The sequence below is a fragment of the Cuculus canorus genome, chromosome Z (genome assembly GCF_017976375.1).
Source record: "Cuculus canorus isolate bCucCan1 chromosome Z, bCucCan1.pri, whole genome shotgun sequence".
NCBI classification, from domain to species: Eukaryota; Metazoa; Chordata; class Aves; order Cuculiformes; family Cuculidae; genus Cuculus; species Cuculus canorus.
This window is the reverse complement of record NC_071441.1, coordinates 52,173,643-52,188,615: the sequence shown is the minus strand read 5'-3', so window position 1 is coordinate 52,188,615 and position 14,973 is coordinate 52,173,643. Positions and strand designations below refer to the sequence as shown.

The 14,973-nt window shown below is 50.0% G+C and overlaps 1 protein-coding gene across 7 annotated transcripts in view; it reads left to right on the top strand.

Annotated features, from left to right (window-relative positions):
- Positions 1 to 9,817: 9,817 nt before the first annotated feature.
- TDRD7 (tudor domain containing 7) overlaps positions 9,818 to 14,973 on the top strand; it is a 46,352-nt gene continuing 41,196 nt past the window's right edge. For 2 of the 7 annotated variants that reach the window (XR_008447802.1, XM_054054367.1), the window contains exons 1-2: positions 10,068 to 11,137; positions 13,009 to 13,232. Coding sequence is in view for 6 of the 7 variants with exons in the window: in XM_054054367.1 (XP_053910342.1) it covers positions 13,026 to 13,232 (207 nt within the window). In the remaining variant the exon portion in view is untranslated. Of the gene's footprint in view, positions 9,930 to 10,067; positions 11,138 to 13,008; positions 13,233 to 14,973 lie in introns of those variants that run through there. The other 5 variants (XM_054054369.1, XM_054054362.1, XM_054054363.1 and 2 more) reach the window with 4 other exon arrangements.

Genomic DNA, 14,973 nt, shown 5'->3' with positions numbered 1-14,973 from the left:
GGAAGGACACACAGAACAAACCTCTCCTGCATGGCTGGGCATCTCGGCCCTTCTCTCCTCCACACCGCAGCCTCCTCGACAAAAAAGAGCACAGAGCTCGTGACACGCTTCTCCACCCCAGCCCCACCCAGCTGGCTCAAGGGTAGAACAGGCGTTACCTCAGTCCACGCTCACGTCGTCAGGAGCTGTGCTGCAAATGAAGAGGCCCATCTTGACTCTCCACGTTCCTGCTGGGGCCCTGGCCTTGCTCCCCTCCCCTGCCCCATGCAGCACCTCTTTATTCTCTGGCCTCGACCTCAAAACTCTCCACTCCTCACAGACAATGTCGGCTCCTCCGGCTCCCTCGCTGCTCCTGCCACTGTGCTCCTCTCACCCACCTCAGCCTCACAGCCTCGGGCTCCTGCTACCAACCCCACTGCCCCGTCCCCCAGCAGAGCCCCACCAAAATCCATCCTGCCAGCCAGCAGGAAAACACTATGCTCTCGGGCACAAATGCTGAAGAGCTGCAGCATTCCCAAGGGCTCCAAGCGCATCCCCATCTCCTGCTCTTGCACCCAGAGCCCTGACACACACACAGGACTCAAGCAGGCGGCGGGGGCAGGATGCGCCTGCTTGTTCCGTGGGTCTTCCAGAAAGATCAGGCACCACAGCAGGATTAAGCTGGCGCTCTGCTCCCTGCCACTTCCCAGCTATGCTGCCGTGGAAGCTGCCGCTTCCATTCAGAGCAAGGCTGACCTCCTGCCCATCCTGGTGACCTGCAGAGGATTACTGCTACAATCACGGCTCCAGCAGACCGAGCATGGCCACAATGGAGGCACAGCAAATGCTTTCCCACCACCGTCAGCTGATGGCCCAGTGCGGCTGAAAACAACACAGAAAGAGAAACGATGGGGCAGCAGCCACATAAACCACCAGGATTAGAGAAGCTCAAAGGGGGCAGCGAACCAGCACAGACCGCTAACCCAGCAAAATCACAGCTCCAGCCCTCGGCTCCCTTCATCCAAACATGGTCAAGCAGCTGCTGGGTCTGAGCACGGCCACAAGCGCTAACGCTGCAATGCAGAAGCCAGGCAAGAGATGAAGAGCAGCCACCGGCAGACAACCACAACCCTGAGTATGCAGCATCGCCAGTCACCTCCTTCTGCTGTCCACCATGGTGACCACGACACCTCCCTCTTGGGTTTGGGAAACAGCGACAGCCCCACACACCCTTGGTGGACACCTTTGGTCAGATTTCTCCCCAGAAGACAGGGGAGTCGGCCAAGAGCACGTGGCAGCTACAGCAGCCTCCAAAATGGTAAAGGGTCATTCGCCTTCTGCCTGATTACTGACACACATTCCATCTTCACATTCTGCAAGGGTGGGAGCTTAGATTCCTGTGTCCCAAAATGCAATCCTAACATAGGAGGATGCAAAGACCCAGCAGAGCTTGCAGGGGGTCCCAGCAGCCACCCAGCACCCAGCCAACAGATGCACAGACCTCACACTGCAAAACCCCACACCTGATATATTTCCACACCTCAGCTCTGCCTGTGTGGTAGTGGTACAAGCTGAGAAAGGGGCCCTCACACACAGCACCACTACCGTCATAACCATGGCTCCCAGCAAGAACAAACATTGACTATTTAGCACAAGAGAAGCTCAGCGACTGGGCTAGCACCTCTGAAGTTTAGCAAACAGCAGCTCCAGAAGGGGTCCCAAACGGCACAGGGAAATATGGACAAGGGACAACAACATTAAGAACAAGGCAACACTCTTGGCCTCCATCAGCACACTGCAGCTCGTCCTTCTCCTCCTCTTCTTCCTCCACTGCACACCCAGAACCTGCACCGGGCTGGCCTGACTTACAGTCACTGAAGAGACGTCCTCTCCTTCCGATGGACAGCATTCCCATCCAAGCAGTTCCTCCTCAGAAATCAGACAGCAGACCCGCTGCACAGTCAACACCTGTGCAAGAATTGTACCAGAGGTGTCAGAACTTGGACAGGCAGCCTTGCCACTGCTTAAATGCAAACAGGCACACAGCACGTATGCAGCACGATCTGAAGGGCAGAGAATTCCCTCTTATGCCCCTCTCCATGCTTCACCTCTTGAATGTGTGAGCAGTTCCAAGGTGTGACCAGCCTACACCAGTGCACAACTGCACTCATCAGTCCTCCTCAATGTCTGCCCAGTACACACGCCTTCAATGGTAAAATCAAAGTCCTCTTTTCGTCCATCTCTCTGCCCATCATTCCATGCTGAGAAAGTCAGGGGATATCACAAACACTGATGGCAGCATTAAAGGAAATATAGCAACTAGTACTGCACTGTCACTGACAGCACCTTTGGACACCTGCCCTGCTCTAGGTACATGTTTTACTCCTGTGTACTTCAATGAACCACAGGGATTTAGGGGCTGGGTGAAGAAGCTGCTCCCACAGCTGTGTTGAGTTCCTTTCCCAAAGCACAAACTTCCTATCAGACCTGGTGCTGTGGTGCACCTGATCACCAAGGTACCTGAGGTCAGTGTTGTGAAACTCGTTCGGTCTGAGATTCACAGTCCCAGAAATGCAAGCCTGCAAGAGACCACACCATGAGTGAACATGTCAATTCACCCGCTCAGACTGGCAGAGGGCCAGCAGCTTCCCTGGTAAACCAAACCCTACCTTTACCTTTTTTGCATTTATTGATTTTTTTTGAGTGTGTTTACTGAGAATGTGCAAACCTGTTAAAGTTGTGGACAAATACAGAGCCACCTGTGCAAAAGATGCTCAGTATTACTTAAATGGTGAGACCTCTGTGAGGTTTTCGCATCTCTACAGCTGCCTACACAGCTCTAAGTGAAACCAAATGACTGTAGGCAAGTAACTGCCCGTATTTGCTCCTTGTGCAAGGCTTGGTTTGCAGGAAGACCATGCTGCATAAGCAGCACAAACAGATGTGTTCCCACAGACCTGTAGAGCAAGACAGCTCACGAAGCTGTCCCTGTCCACTTGTCACCGTGCCAGATGCCAGACCATGGTTTAGGCCAAGCCTTCTCAGATCTGTGGCTCACTCATCAACAGCTGAGAAATGTCCAGGAGCAGCTTCCTAAATTGCCTCTCAGATGTTCAGCTTTGCATACTGCAAGCATCCTCAGTGCTCTGCTGGGGTTACTCTCGATCTCATGATCATCCTAGAGCAAAGCATTGAGAACAGGTGGTGAAGGCAATACCAAAAATGCTGGCAAATAAAACTCCCCAAGACTCATTTTGGAGTTTTAGAAAGCAAGCACCCTTTATTAGGCCTGGGCAAAGAGCAGGACTGATCTCAGTTATCATGCGCAATGAGACAAAGCCTAGTTACAGAATATATTTCCCAATTATATGCAGACGTATACATTTTTCCAGAAATCTTATGCACATTCTATTACTTTCCAAGGTCTAATTTTAATGTTATGAAACTTTGCAACAGTCAAAACTTGTGCTAATTTGGAGCTGGCTCCAGCTCTCTGCTTGACCCTGGCTTGAAGACAGAGACTGCAAACAGAGGTGATTACAGAAGAAGAGGCATCTGTTCAGGACAGATACTACTTCACAAAAGGCATTATGCTCTTAAAAGAACAAACAATGTCTAGAAAATACTGTTTTAAAGAAAACATCCTATCAGAGGGACATTCTGTCTAACTTTCAACAAAATCATAACTGCTTAGATGATACTTAACTGTAATTTAACTTAAATCAAAATATTCTGCTTTGAAATATTCCACTTTGCAAAATTTCAAAATATTCCACACATTGTATCAAAGGTATTAAGCTTCTGCTCTGTGCCCAGGGTTTCACTATCGTAACCGTGTAGACTTGCTCAGAAGAAAGAGAAAATAATTATTTCACATTTAAGAAACACACCCCTTTCCCATCTTTCGCTAAGATTTTGTTTGGACTTTAGGACTGAGTTGTATTATATACAGAGGGAGAGGAAGTCCTGACTGCACAGATAAGACTAGAGGTAAGCTGCACCCTGCAGATACCTAGTTCAGGCCATTTCCTATCCATAGACATTTTGAGGAGCACATGAGAAAGAAGTTTTTGGGGTGCAAGACAGAGACCTCTCACTGTCCAGGTAAACAAGGCAATGAGTGCTCCTTCATTCTTTCCTGTACAAGGGCCTCTCTCTATCTTCCATCCCTGACTCTGTGCCCCAATCGGTGTGTTCTCTCACTCCCATCTCTGGGCCTTGCTTTGGACACTGTGTCTTCCAGATTAGTAGTTTCTGTAGTTGTTCCTTCAGATGCTTTTGCTGCAGTCCTTCTGCAGCACTGGGACTTGCTGGCCTCTCTCACAACTTTCAAAGATGCTTTGGCTGTTTTGTGACTTGCCAGTGTCCTGACCTCCCCCTCTCTCCTTTTCTTTGGCCCCTCTGCTCCCGTCTCTGGTTTCTGACCCTCTTGCTAGCACTATGGCTTTGATCCCAACCTCATTCCCAGTGCTGGAGTCACAGTTACCTCTTGCCAATACTGGGAACAAGACTTGGAGCTCCTCCTGGGCAGCTGGAGACTACAAGTGAGCTCTGCCTGCTCTTGTTGGGTGCAGTACAAGTTTGGCTGTAGCCTCTGGCACAACAACCAGCTTTATCCCCCCTTGGCCTTCCCATGGCTTCGTCTCCTTCCAGCGTCAGTGGAGGAGCAGCTAGAGCAGCTGCGGCTTGTCTCTATCATCAGAAGTGTAAGGAGCACTGGCTTTGCCAGGGCTCCAGCGGGTCATACAGACATGCCGGACACACTCCATCATAAGAGTGTCTCCACAGCTGCTGGGGAGACCATGACGCTGCAGAGACTTCATGGGTGGTGGCTGGGGAGCTCCTTGTGCCTAGGAACCTGAGGGCTACCGGTCCGGGAAAGACTTTGGGCTGGTTCTGGAGGTATGGCTGCCACTGTGGCTACTACCAGGCTCAGTGAGGCCAAGGGGCTTTCTTCACGCTTTCCAAGAGCACTGCAGCTACACATGGTTGTAAGCATCCATGCTGCATGAGGACTGGACAAAGCTGACAGACTCATGGAGGAACTGCTTGGTGCAACTCACAGAGAAGCAGCTGTATGTCCCCAGCAGTGGCCTGGCTGTCCAGCATGTTCACCAAGACAGCAATTTTCAGGAGAGTTACTAGCATCCGCGCACAGTTCCCCATGCAGTCACAGGGCTGTGACTGGTTCAAGGACCTCTTTGACCCCACCATACACTCTGGTTGGGAGAGGCATGATCTGAGGAGTTAAGAAAAGGCTCCATGTCCTTGATGCTTAGGGAATGATAATGGGAGTGGTTAACCACAACTGTTGCAAAAGAAGCCAAACTCATTTCAATACCAAACAGAGCCAGAGAACGCCTTTGTTTCAGACAGACTGCCTAAATCAGCTAAGTTAAAGAGTTTAATTGTTTGTCTCTGACTTAAAGACATGCAGACATTAAGCAGACCAATGTAACTAGTTTTAGGGGTAATTACTTACTGTTAACATAACACAGCTTGTGTACATTAGACCTGCTTAATGCTGTGATCCTGTGAGTGAGTGACTCCAATCAATATATATATACACATATATATATGTATTTTTTAATGCAGGTAACTCTCATATGTATTTAGCTCATTGTTTTACACTTTTCTGTAGAGCCCCATCATTTCTCTTAGCATGGGGCTGTTGGTTGACAGCCGACTGAACATGAGCCAGCAGTGTGCCCAGGTGGCCAAGAAGGCCAATGGCATCTTGGCTTGTATCAGAAACGGTGTGACCAGCAGGTCCAGGGAGGTTATTCTCCCTCTGTACTCGGCACTGGTGAGACCACACTTTGAGTACTGTGTTCAGTTCTGGGCCCCTCACCACAAGAAGGATGTTGAGGCACTGCAGCGTGTCCAGAGAAGAGCAATGAAGCTGGTGAGGGGACTGGAGAACAAGTCTTATGAGGAGTGGCTGAGAGAGCTGGGGTTGTTTAGCCTGGAGAAGAGAAGGCTGAGGGGAGACCTTATTGCTCTCTACAACTACCTGAAAGGAGGTTGTGGAGAGGAGGGAGCTGGCCTCTTCTCTCAGGTGACAGAGGACAGGACAAGGGGGAATGGCCTCATGCTCCGCCAGGGGAGGTTCAGGCTGGATATCAGAAAAAAACTCTTCACGGAAAGAGTCATTGGGCACTGGCAGAGGCTGCCCAGGGAGGTGGTCGTGTCGCCTGTGGTCGTGTCGCCTTCCCTGGAGGTGTTTAAGGAACGGGTGGATGAAGTGCTTAGGGACATGGTTTAAGGGAGTGTTAGGAATGGTTGGACTCAATGATCCAGTGGGTCCTTTCCAACCTGGTGATTCTATGATTCGATGGTTCTATGGGGCTTTGCGTGCTATGACAGAGAGCTGGAGCAGTGCAGACACCACAAACTCAGAGGCCAGCCCGAGGAGCTGAGCTACACGTCGTCATGCCAGAACTCCACTCCACCACGGCTGTACCGTCCAGTTCCATGTACCTATGGCTCGCTCTGCCAGATCCAGAAGGCAAAGAGGGAAGAAATACGATCCCCACCACAGTGCCTGTTGAACAGGTCCCTTTAGCTGCATGAGTTCTCAGCTTGGCTCTACACCTTACCACAGTAATTTAGCAAGTATGTTTTGTGTTTTATATGAGTTACGTGAAGCACTTAACAAAACAATAATGGCTCATCTCTGTACTGTTTGCAAGGCTTCAAGCTGGGGGCTGTGAAGCTTTCTCTGTGTCATTTTTTCTTGCTCTGACTGCAACTCAGATTTAGCTCTAACAGATAAACTTGTAAGGTTGATATGGTTAATTGTTTTATTTCTCCTTATCTTCGTGCAGTGTGACCATAACTTTGTAAAAAGACTAGTTGGAACCACTTGGTCTATGTCAAACGAGATATCTGCAGTGCTAGCACAATGATGTAGAGAGGCCTGGAGTGATACTGAAGGCCTTGAGAAGTTACAGCAAAAGCACGGAGGAGTGATGACGTGAAGCAGGAAGAGATGGGACACTGAGTTCACATTCCAAAATCCACGGCAATAAACTCAAGCAGACCAGCATGTGTGTGTTTCATCCCAACAAGAAGTTCAAAAATGTCAAAAACAATGAACAAAGGACCTCTAAAGAGAGCACTGCAGGCTTGAGCTGGCTGCAACCCCTGTGCGCCTTCCTGGCAATTAGTGACCAACAGTGTTGCAACAATAAGCATCTAGAGGCTAGTAATGAGATTCACAACTATATTGGGATCCCACAGTATACTGGAAATGCAATCAACAGTCTGCAAAATGCAATGTGTATTTATACTGTGGTTGCTGCATCACCCTACTAAATGAAAAACCCTTGTAAATTCATATAGCTTCAAATAAGTAAACTGTGTATTAAACACTGGATCCTCTCTGTGTGGAGTATCTGGAAAAGCCTGGTCAGAGAATATTGGACGCTGACAGAAAGCACTCTCTGGAGGCTGTCATGGTTGTAGCAGAAGGCTGTCTCCAAATCTTTGTGGTAGTCATCATCGGGAGCCCTTTGCGGGCACACCCTACGTGAGGTCCAGCATCTCCATCTCCACCACAGCACGTGTCCCTACAAGTCTCCTTCTGTGGAGCCAGCCTTTGGCTTGGCTTTGGCAGCCTTGCATTGATCTCTTATCATGCAGCTTGACCTGATGTTGTCTCCAATCTGGCTCTCAGAAGTGGATGCCATCTGCAAAGGGAACACCGATGGCAGGATGGCAAGAGGCTCTCCATTGCTGGCAGCAGGCAATGGAGCCAATTTCATGAGACTGGATGGCGTATGGCTGTGGCAGTGTTCTGCCTCTCTGTGTGGCACTACCAGCCACGTTTGGAATGCAATACTGATACTGAAAATGCAAGCAAATAAACTCTCCAAGATGCATTTTGAAGTTTTAGAAAGCAGGCATTTTTTATTAGGGCTGGACAACACGAGGCAGTGATCTCCATTGATCCTGTGCAGTGAGACAAGAGCCAGGGACAGGGTGTATTTCCCACTCGCATGCAAATGTATACATTTTCCCAGAAATCTTATGCATATCCTATTCTTTTCCAAGGACTGATTTTAATGTTATGGAACTTTGCAGTAGTCAAAACTCATGCTAATTTGGAGCTGGCTCCAGCTATGCCTGACCTTGCCTCTCAGATTAGTAAGGATTCCAAAACAAGACAATTACAGAAGAAGAGACATCCGCTTAGCACAAATCATTCCTCACATAGTACGTTATAACTTTCAAAGAAAGGACAGTCTCTGAAAAACATCATTTTAAGGAAAACCTACTATCAGAGGGACATTCTCTAACTTACAAAAATCACAACTGCTTAGATGAAACTAAACTGTACTTTAGTCTAAATCAAAATAATCCACTTTCAAATACTCCACATATTGTATCAGTTTCAACTAGTCAACAAGCTAAACTCCTGTTACAATCACATTCTTTCTAGCTGCAAGTTGACCAACATTTAATTATTATTCTTATTATTGCTTAAGCTAAATCATTCCCTTAACATAATGATTTTTTCCTTCCTTCACAACCAAAAAGTTCTATGACACTATTAATGCTGTGAAGCTGTGCCAAGGAGGATTAGAATCATAGACTAGTTTGGGTTGGAAGGGACCTTAAAGCCCATTTAATTCCAATACCCTGGCCATCGGCACTCCTCCCACTAGATCAGGCTGCCCAAGGCTCCATCCAACCTGGCCTTGGACACTTCTAGGGATGGGACAGCCACAGCTTCCCTGGGCAATCTGTGCCAGTGCTTTACCATCCTCACAGAAATTCCTCCTTACATCTAGTCTAAACCTGCCTCTGAAGGAAAGAATAAATCAGTAAGAATGATGACTCAAATCCTGGCCAGCTTGCAGGAAGTAAGAATGTACCAGTTTAGCTTACTTACTAGTTGAAACAAGGACAGTCCCCCAGCAGGAACAAAGGACAGACCTGAGCTCAGGATAAGGACACAATGTGGAGGTAAGACACAGAGCATCAGAGGATTCTGAGGACACAAAGGAACTGTGATGTACACTCCAGAGTGGGTGATATGATAATGTTTTCTATGTATGTTTAACCAATATTTCCAGAATATGTACTAGTGTTTCTCTGAATCTATATGAATATGTACATCTAACCAGTATAGAAGTCCTGTAACCAGCGTCAACGGACACATACATTAGGCAAAATGATTTTCTGTGTCCGGCATCGTTATTTATTAAAGCAATACCCGCTAAATAATCAAATTGACCTGGCCTTTTTCACGGCATCACCCCTCTCCACTTCATAGCCATTGCCCCTAGTCCCACCACTACACACCTCTGCGCACAGCCCCTCCTCAGCTCTCCCGTAGCGCCCCAAGCCCCCACTACGGCCACAACATGGCGGACGCACCCTCAGCGGAGAGCTTCCCCACCCCCGGCGGGCCACGTGCCACTCCCTGCGGGCCGTAAACGAGACGCACCAGGGCAGGGAGGAGGTGTTTCCTGCATGGTGGGCGGGGCCGGGGGAGTATTTGAAGCGGTGGGCGGGGCCCCAGATGGTGGGCGGCGCCAATGGGGCCAAAGGAGGCGGGCGGAGCCGCTCCCCGGGCGCGAGGGGAGCGGTGGCTGGCGGAGCCCAGGCTGGCTCGAGCGGATAGCGGTGGGCGGGGCTTCGCTGCGGCCGTGAGGCGGTGGGCGGGGCTCCGGGCGGGAGGGGTGCAGGGAGGTGGGCTGGGCCGCTGGGCGGTGGATGGGGCCGAGGGGACGCAGGCCGTGGGCGGGGCCCCGGCTGGGCGCGAGACGGTAGGCGGGTACCTTGTCGGGCGGGCGCGGGGCCGCGGGCGGGCGTGAGGTGGGGGGCGGGGCCGCGGGCGGGGCGGTGTGCTGCGCGTCCTCTCAGAGGACGGCGGGTCCCGTCCCGCGGCGGCGCTGTCGCGGCGCGTCACGGTGTCGGAGAGCCCCAGGACCGAGGTATCGGTAAGGAAGCAGCGCGGAGGGAGACCCAGGAGTCCCGGCGAGAAGGGCCGGGCTGTGCTGGTTTCCGAGTGTGGACGGCGGTGGGGCGGGAGGGAGCGGCGCCGGGGAGACTCGGGCCAGGCGTCAGGAAACACCGCACCGAAAGGGTTCTGGGTCTCCCGGGAGGGCGGCGAGTCCCGGTGCCTGCGGGCGTTCGAGGCGCTCAGGATGGGGTTCGGGGGCAGGAGCGACTGGGACTGATGGTCTCAAAGGTCTTTTCCAACCAAGCGGTTCCTGCACGGCAAGTCTTCCTTGTCGCTGGGAGCTGTAGGAAGGGGAACCACATTCAGGTGTAAGTTGAGGGCTGCTTTCAGTTTAACCTTTGTACCTCAGTTTCTGTTATCTCGTTGAGCTGAGTTGTCCTCACGACCCCTTCTCATAATGTCATTTTGGAAGATATATTTCACGGTATCCTGTTGTTTGCTTGTTCTGATCTGACTTGGTGCGCTACAGAGCTGTCTGATAGTGGCTCGATGTCGTCCTGCCCACCTCTCCTCGTCTTCTTTTTGTATTGAAGTTTCCTCTTTTTGAATCAACATTTGAAACTGCCTTCCCAGCTTACCTATAAGTTTTCTTCCTCATCACTCTGCCTGGTTGTAATGGTTATTGGGTTAGTTTTTCCTGAACAGGAAGTTAAGTGCAGGTGGCCCAGGTAAGAGGACATTCAAGAGTCATATTAATAAAGTCGGAAGTTGGGTATGTTATTTAGAAGCGAGGGCAGGGAAGAAGGTTCAAAAAATGCTTCTTTCTTACGTTTCTGTGTTTCTTGTACTTATGTGACTTGGAGCACACTTGCAGGCAAAAGTGCATTTCTTATGTACTTCTCAGTGTTTGGGGGTTTGTTTTTTTAGCTGAATGAAACCTTAATACCTAGTGGAGACTTACATGTTTGTCCAACACAGGATGTCCCCGTGACACTGGGTGGATCTGAAAGAGACCCTTCTTCTTGTCCTTCCTGGGCAGGTGACCACCTCTTCCTCTCACTCTTTGAGATGCATCCTCTGAAGCTCTGTTCAGCAGATACTAAGCCTCCAAAAACATGAGGCAATGATCCAAATGGCCGGTGTGGCTGCCACCCATCACTGCCTGAAGGCGTCCCAGTCACTGTGTTCAACATGTGCTCCTCCTCCTGGGCACAGAAGCGCTGTGGCCTGAAGTGTGTCTTGAAGGTAGTTGTAGTTGAGGTTGTTCCAGAATCAGTTGGTGAAACACACTGGACCACCAAAGGCAGAAATTACTGGGTTAAGGAAGCGTGTGTGTGTAAACGCTGTATGGGCAGTGCTGTCTGTGTGAGTGTAGCTGTGTGAGGGTACCACTGTGTAAATCTCCGTGTACACACACAGAAACACAGTAAGGCTAGTAGTAAAGTGCTGAGTGTGCATGAAGTAAAACTATTCAAGGAACAGTGCAGAACAGGGCTGAGCGCTATGCCTTTTTGCCCACCACCCGATCTTGGGTGCAGGAAGGTAGAGATGGTGTTGGTCTCCATGCACAGGCTGAAAAGTGCTGAAGGTTGGGGTTTCTCTTCCTTTTGGAGTTGATGTGTTGCCTGGGGTGATTTCCCCTAAAATGTGAGGGGAAACATAGAGAAACAGACCAACTTGGTGTGGCATCCTGCATGATGGTACTGCGGTGGTAGGGAGCTGCCTGGTGCTGCTGCATTTGGGGGAAGCACTCTGCAAGCACATAAGTAGCAGCTGCTGGCCTTCCTGTGCTTGGAAGTGAGGGACTTTCCTGCTGTGTCTTGAGCTAGAGAGGCTTGACAAGAGTAAAATTGCGTTCTCCCAAACCAGTCACTGCTTGTGTTGCATCTGAGTTGCTGTGGGTTGAAGATTAGGTGTTTCGTGCACGAGCGTGCTCAGTGTTAGGACTCTACCCTGCACACAGCATACGCTTTGAGAGCAGGGTTGATCCTGGGTCATGCGAGAGCTCTGTCCATCTTCAGTCCACAATCATGTCAGAGAGGTTTCTCTGGGGAGGCTGTCCCTGCAGTCAGTGAGTGACTGCAAGAAGGACACCTGCCGAGGAGCCCAGAGCCTGTCCAGCAGCTTTTGTTCCTGGAGCTGCCCAGTGTTTCCTTAGTTCCTGGAGAAGCTCTGAGTGTGCACATGCCTGTGAGCTGAGGAGGGATGGGAGGGCTGCAGGTAGCTCTGGTGTCTGCTTTGAAACCGCCTCCTGTGCTGCCCAGTCTTTCTGTGAGGGAGCATTTGCTGGCAGGTAAGTCTTCTGAAGTGTCCTGGCAGTGCTCTGTCAGGCTGTGGCAGCGGGGAAGGTGCTGTCAGAGATGAAGCTGCAGACTGCTCACACCTTTACCGGTGCTGCGGGGGTGGGCATGTGTTCCTCTGGACGGTGTAGTCGCCTGGCAATGAGACAGGGTGGTGTTGGCATTGACTCTGTTGCACTCCTGCCGTGTGCAGCCTCTGGCTTGCAGGGAGCAAGTTTCTTCTGTTGGGTTTTCTCTCTGAAGAGACATCTCTGGAGTTAAGGTGTCATGCACCTGTGGGTAAGATGTGGCATGACCTGGATGCATGCATTTTCCATGGCAAAGCTGGTGCACACCCTGTGGTTATTGTTGCAGGGATGTGGGTTCACATGAAGGATGAGTGGCCATGAGCCACCCAGCATGACTAAGGAGTGTGAGCAGAGCGAGCACTGGGCACCATGGTGGGGTGGTGCATCCGTGCCATTCTTCAGGTGGAAGTCTAGTCACTGCAGGCAGTGATGTGAGCTGATTGTGTGGCAGCCCCATCCCTCCCCTGGCCACGGGGCCTGTGGTGATCCGTGGGGACTGCTGTGTTCCTTCAGCTGCTTTTTTCAACAGTGTCATGCCCCATGTGTTTTCTACCACCCTCTGCTTGTCTGGCAGGACCAGGCCTCTGCAAATGGACCTATAAGTCTTAAGGTATCCCAAGAAGAGCCACTGAGCCACTGAATCCTTACTTGTTTGTGGAGAGAGGTCGAGTAGTAAAAGACAGTATTTTTAGCCTGTGTATGTAAAAATACCTTTTTTTTCCTTTTCTTTTCTTTTCTTTTGTGGTAGAGGGGCTATAGGTGAAGATGCAGGACCCTGAACTTATTGCAAAAACACTGCGAGCTGTTCTTCTTCCCTTTAAAAATGGCATACCTTTACCAGAGCTTCAAGGTGAATACAAATCCCTGACCGGCGAGTGGATTCCCTTCAGGCAGTTAGGACATGACACACTGGAAGGCTACTTGGAGAGCGTCCCAGGAGTGGTCAGAATGGAAGGGAACAAAATGGGAGAGGTAAGAATCAGTTTCTGTTCAGAAATGACTTTTGTGTTTGTATAGTGTACAAGGTTTATAACTTGACCTCTTCCTGTGCTATAGATTTCTGAGAAAAATACTGTAGCATGCATGTATCGCTCTAATGCCAAGAGGAGTGAAAGTTGTGGCATAGATCAAGTGCCTCTTATTTCCCTGCCTCTGCGTGCAGACCTGGAAGTTGTGTTTGCAGGGCATTTTCCAGGAAACGGCGGTTTTGGTTGTAAAGACAGTTTATGTGACTGTAGAGCTGCGATCCTGTTTCAGCATTTCTAACTCTGGGGGGGATATTGGTGAGTTGTCCTGGAACCTTAAAGAAGGTTATCTTATGTGTATGGGTCTTGATCATCTCTCCCTTTGCAGGGTGTGGTTTAGCATCATCCTTTTCCTACAGCAAAGCTGTTACAGCTGCTGTCACTTAAGCCTGACAGTGCCTGCTTTGGGCTCAGCACTCACAGTTGTCATGGGTTGCAGTGCCACAGGACTGTGAAAACTTGCCAAGGTGAGGAACAGCCTGTGCAAATGAACTGTTGCAACTCTTGCATCAAGGCATCTCAGCTTAGCAAGTGTGCAAGGGACAAGGAGTCAGTACTGAGGTCAAGGAGAAATGGAACAGTACTCGTTAGAGATTGTTAGTGTGGTGGGAGAGTTCTCCTTTATTCCTTGGCCTTGCTGCACTACCCTGTGTCTTCTGGTAACTACCAGGTTGGAAACAACTTGTCAGGACCACAAGCCTCCTTGTCTAATAACATGGAGTTCCTGGTTTTGAGTTAGAAGGCATTCTCTTGATGATTGGCATAGTTGCGTGGCTTGTAGATGATCTGTTTGAGTGGAGAGCTTGAAGCCTCTCCCTTGTTGGAGCCATGTCTGGGTTCCTGAAGTCTACGTAGAGGGTGGGACAGGAGAAAGCTAGCAGGTTTTGGCACAATGTATGGCTGTCACAGCAAGTCTGGAGAGATGGCATTTAAGGCCAAGCTCCTTTGTCATCTCAGCTGGATCAGGATGGCATCTGGGAAGTCAGAACTAGGTTTTCCTGGTTAGCTGTGGAGTGTGATGAGAGGTGTTCTGTGTTTTGTGTGAAAGGTTCACTTCCTGTGTTTTTACAGTTGTCAGAATTTGCCTTTTTGCAGCAGATATCCAAGACTGGGGTTCTTTTTCATTTGCTCCTGGCCTGCATCAGCTTTTACCTACATTGGCATCCTGAATGCAGGTACATCTGGGAATGTTTGTAATGCTGCAGTTTAGTGCTTCCTTGTGGTCGCTCTGGCAGATAGCCAGGGCCTGGCAGGCTGTAATCTGGTATCCTCCCATGGCCTTGAGAGCCTTGCTTATCCCCTAATATGATATGTGCTGAGAGCCTTGTGGACTGTTGAATAAACACCAGAGGCAACACCTTCTCCGTGTCAGCTGTAAAGAGTGTGAAATGTAGCTTTAGGAAGTGGGAAAGAACAAAGCTACTAAATAGGAGTCTTCAGGTAGTTTAGTAGGACTCGCTTTGGTTTAGGAGTGCCAACTATGCTCTAACTGAAGCAACTGAGAAGAGGCACTCTATGAAAACCTGGGAGGCAGGGGAGACGCAAAGACTGAGCCCATGCTGCTGTTTTATGACCTTTCTGTTGCTGATTTTTGGAGTGTCTCCTGGCTAGACCTTAGGCAGTGGATGGCAAGTGTAGTTATGCACTGGCATGGGCTCATAACTCCCTGAGACTGCTCCCACATGCTT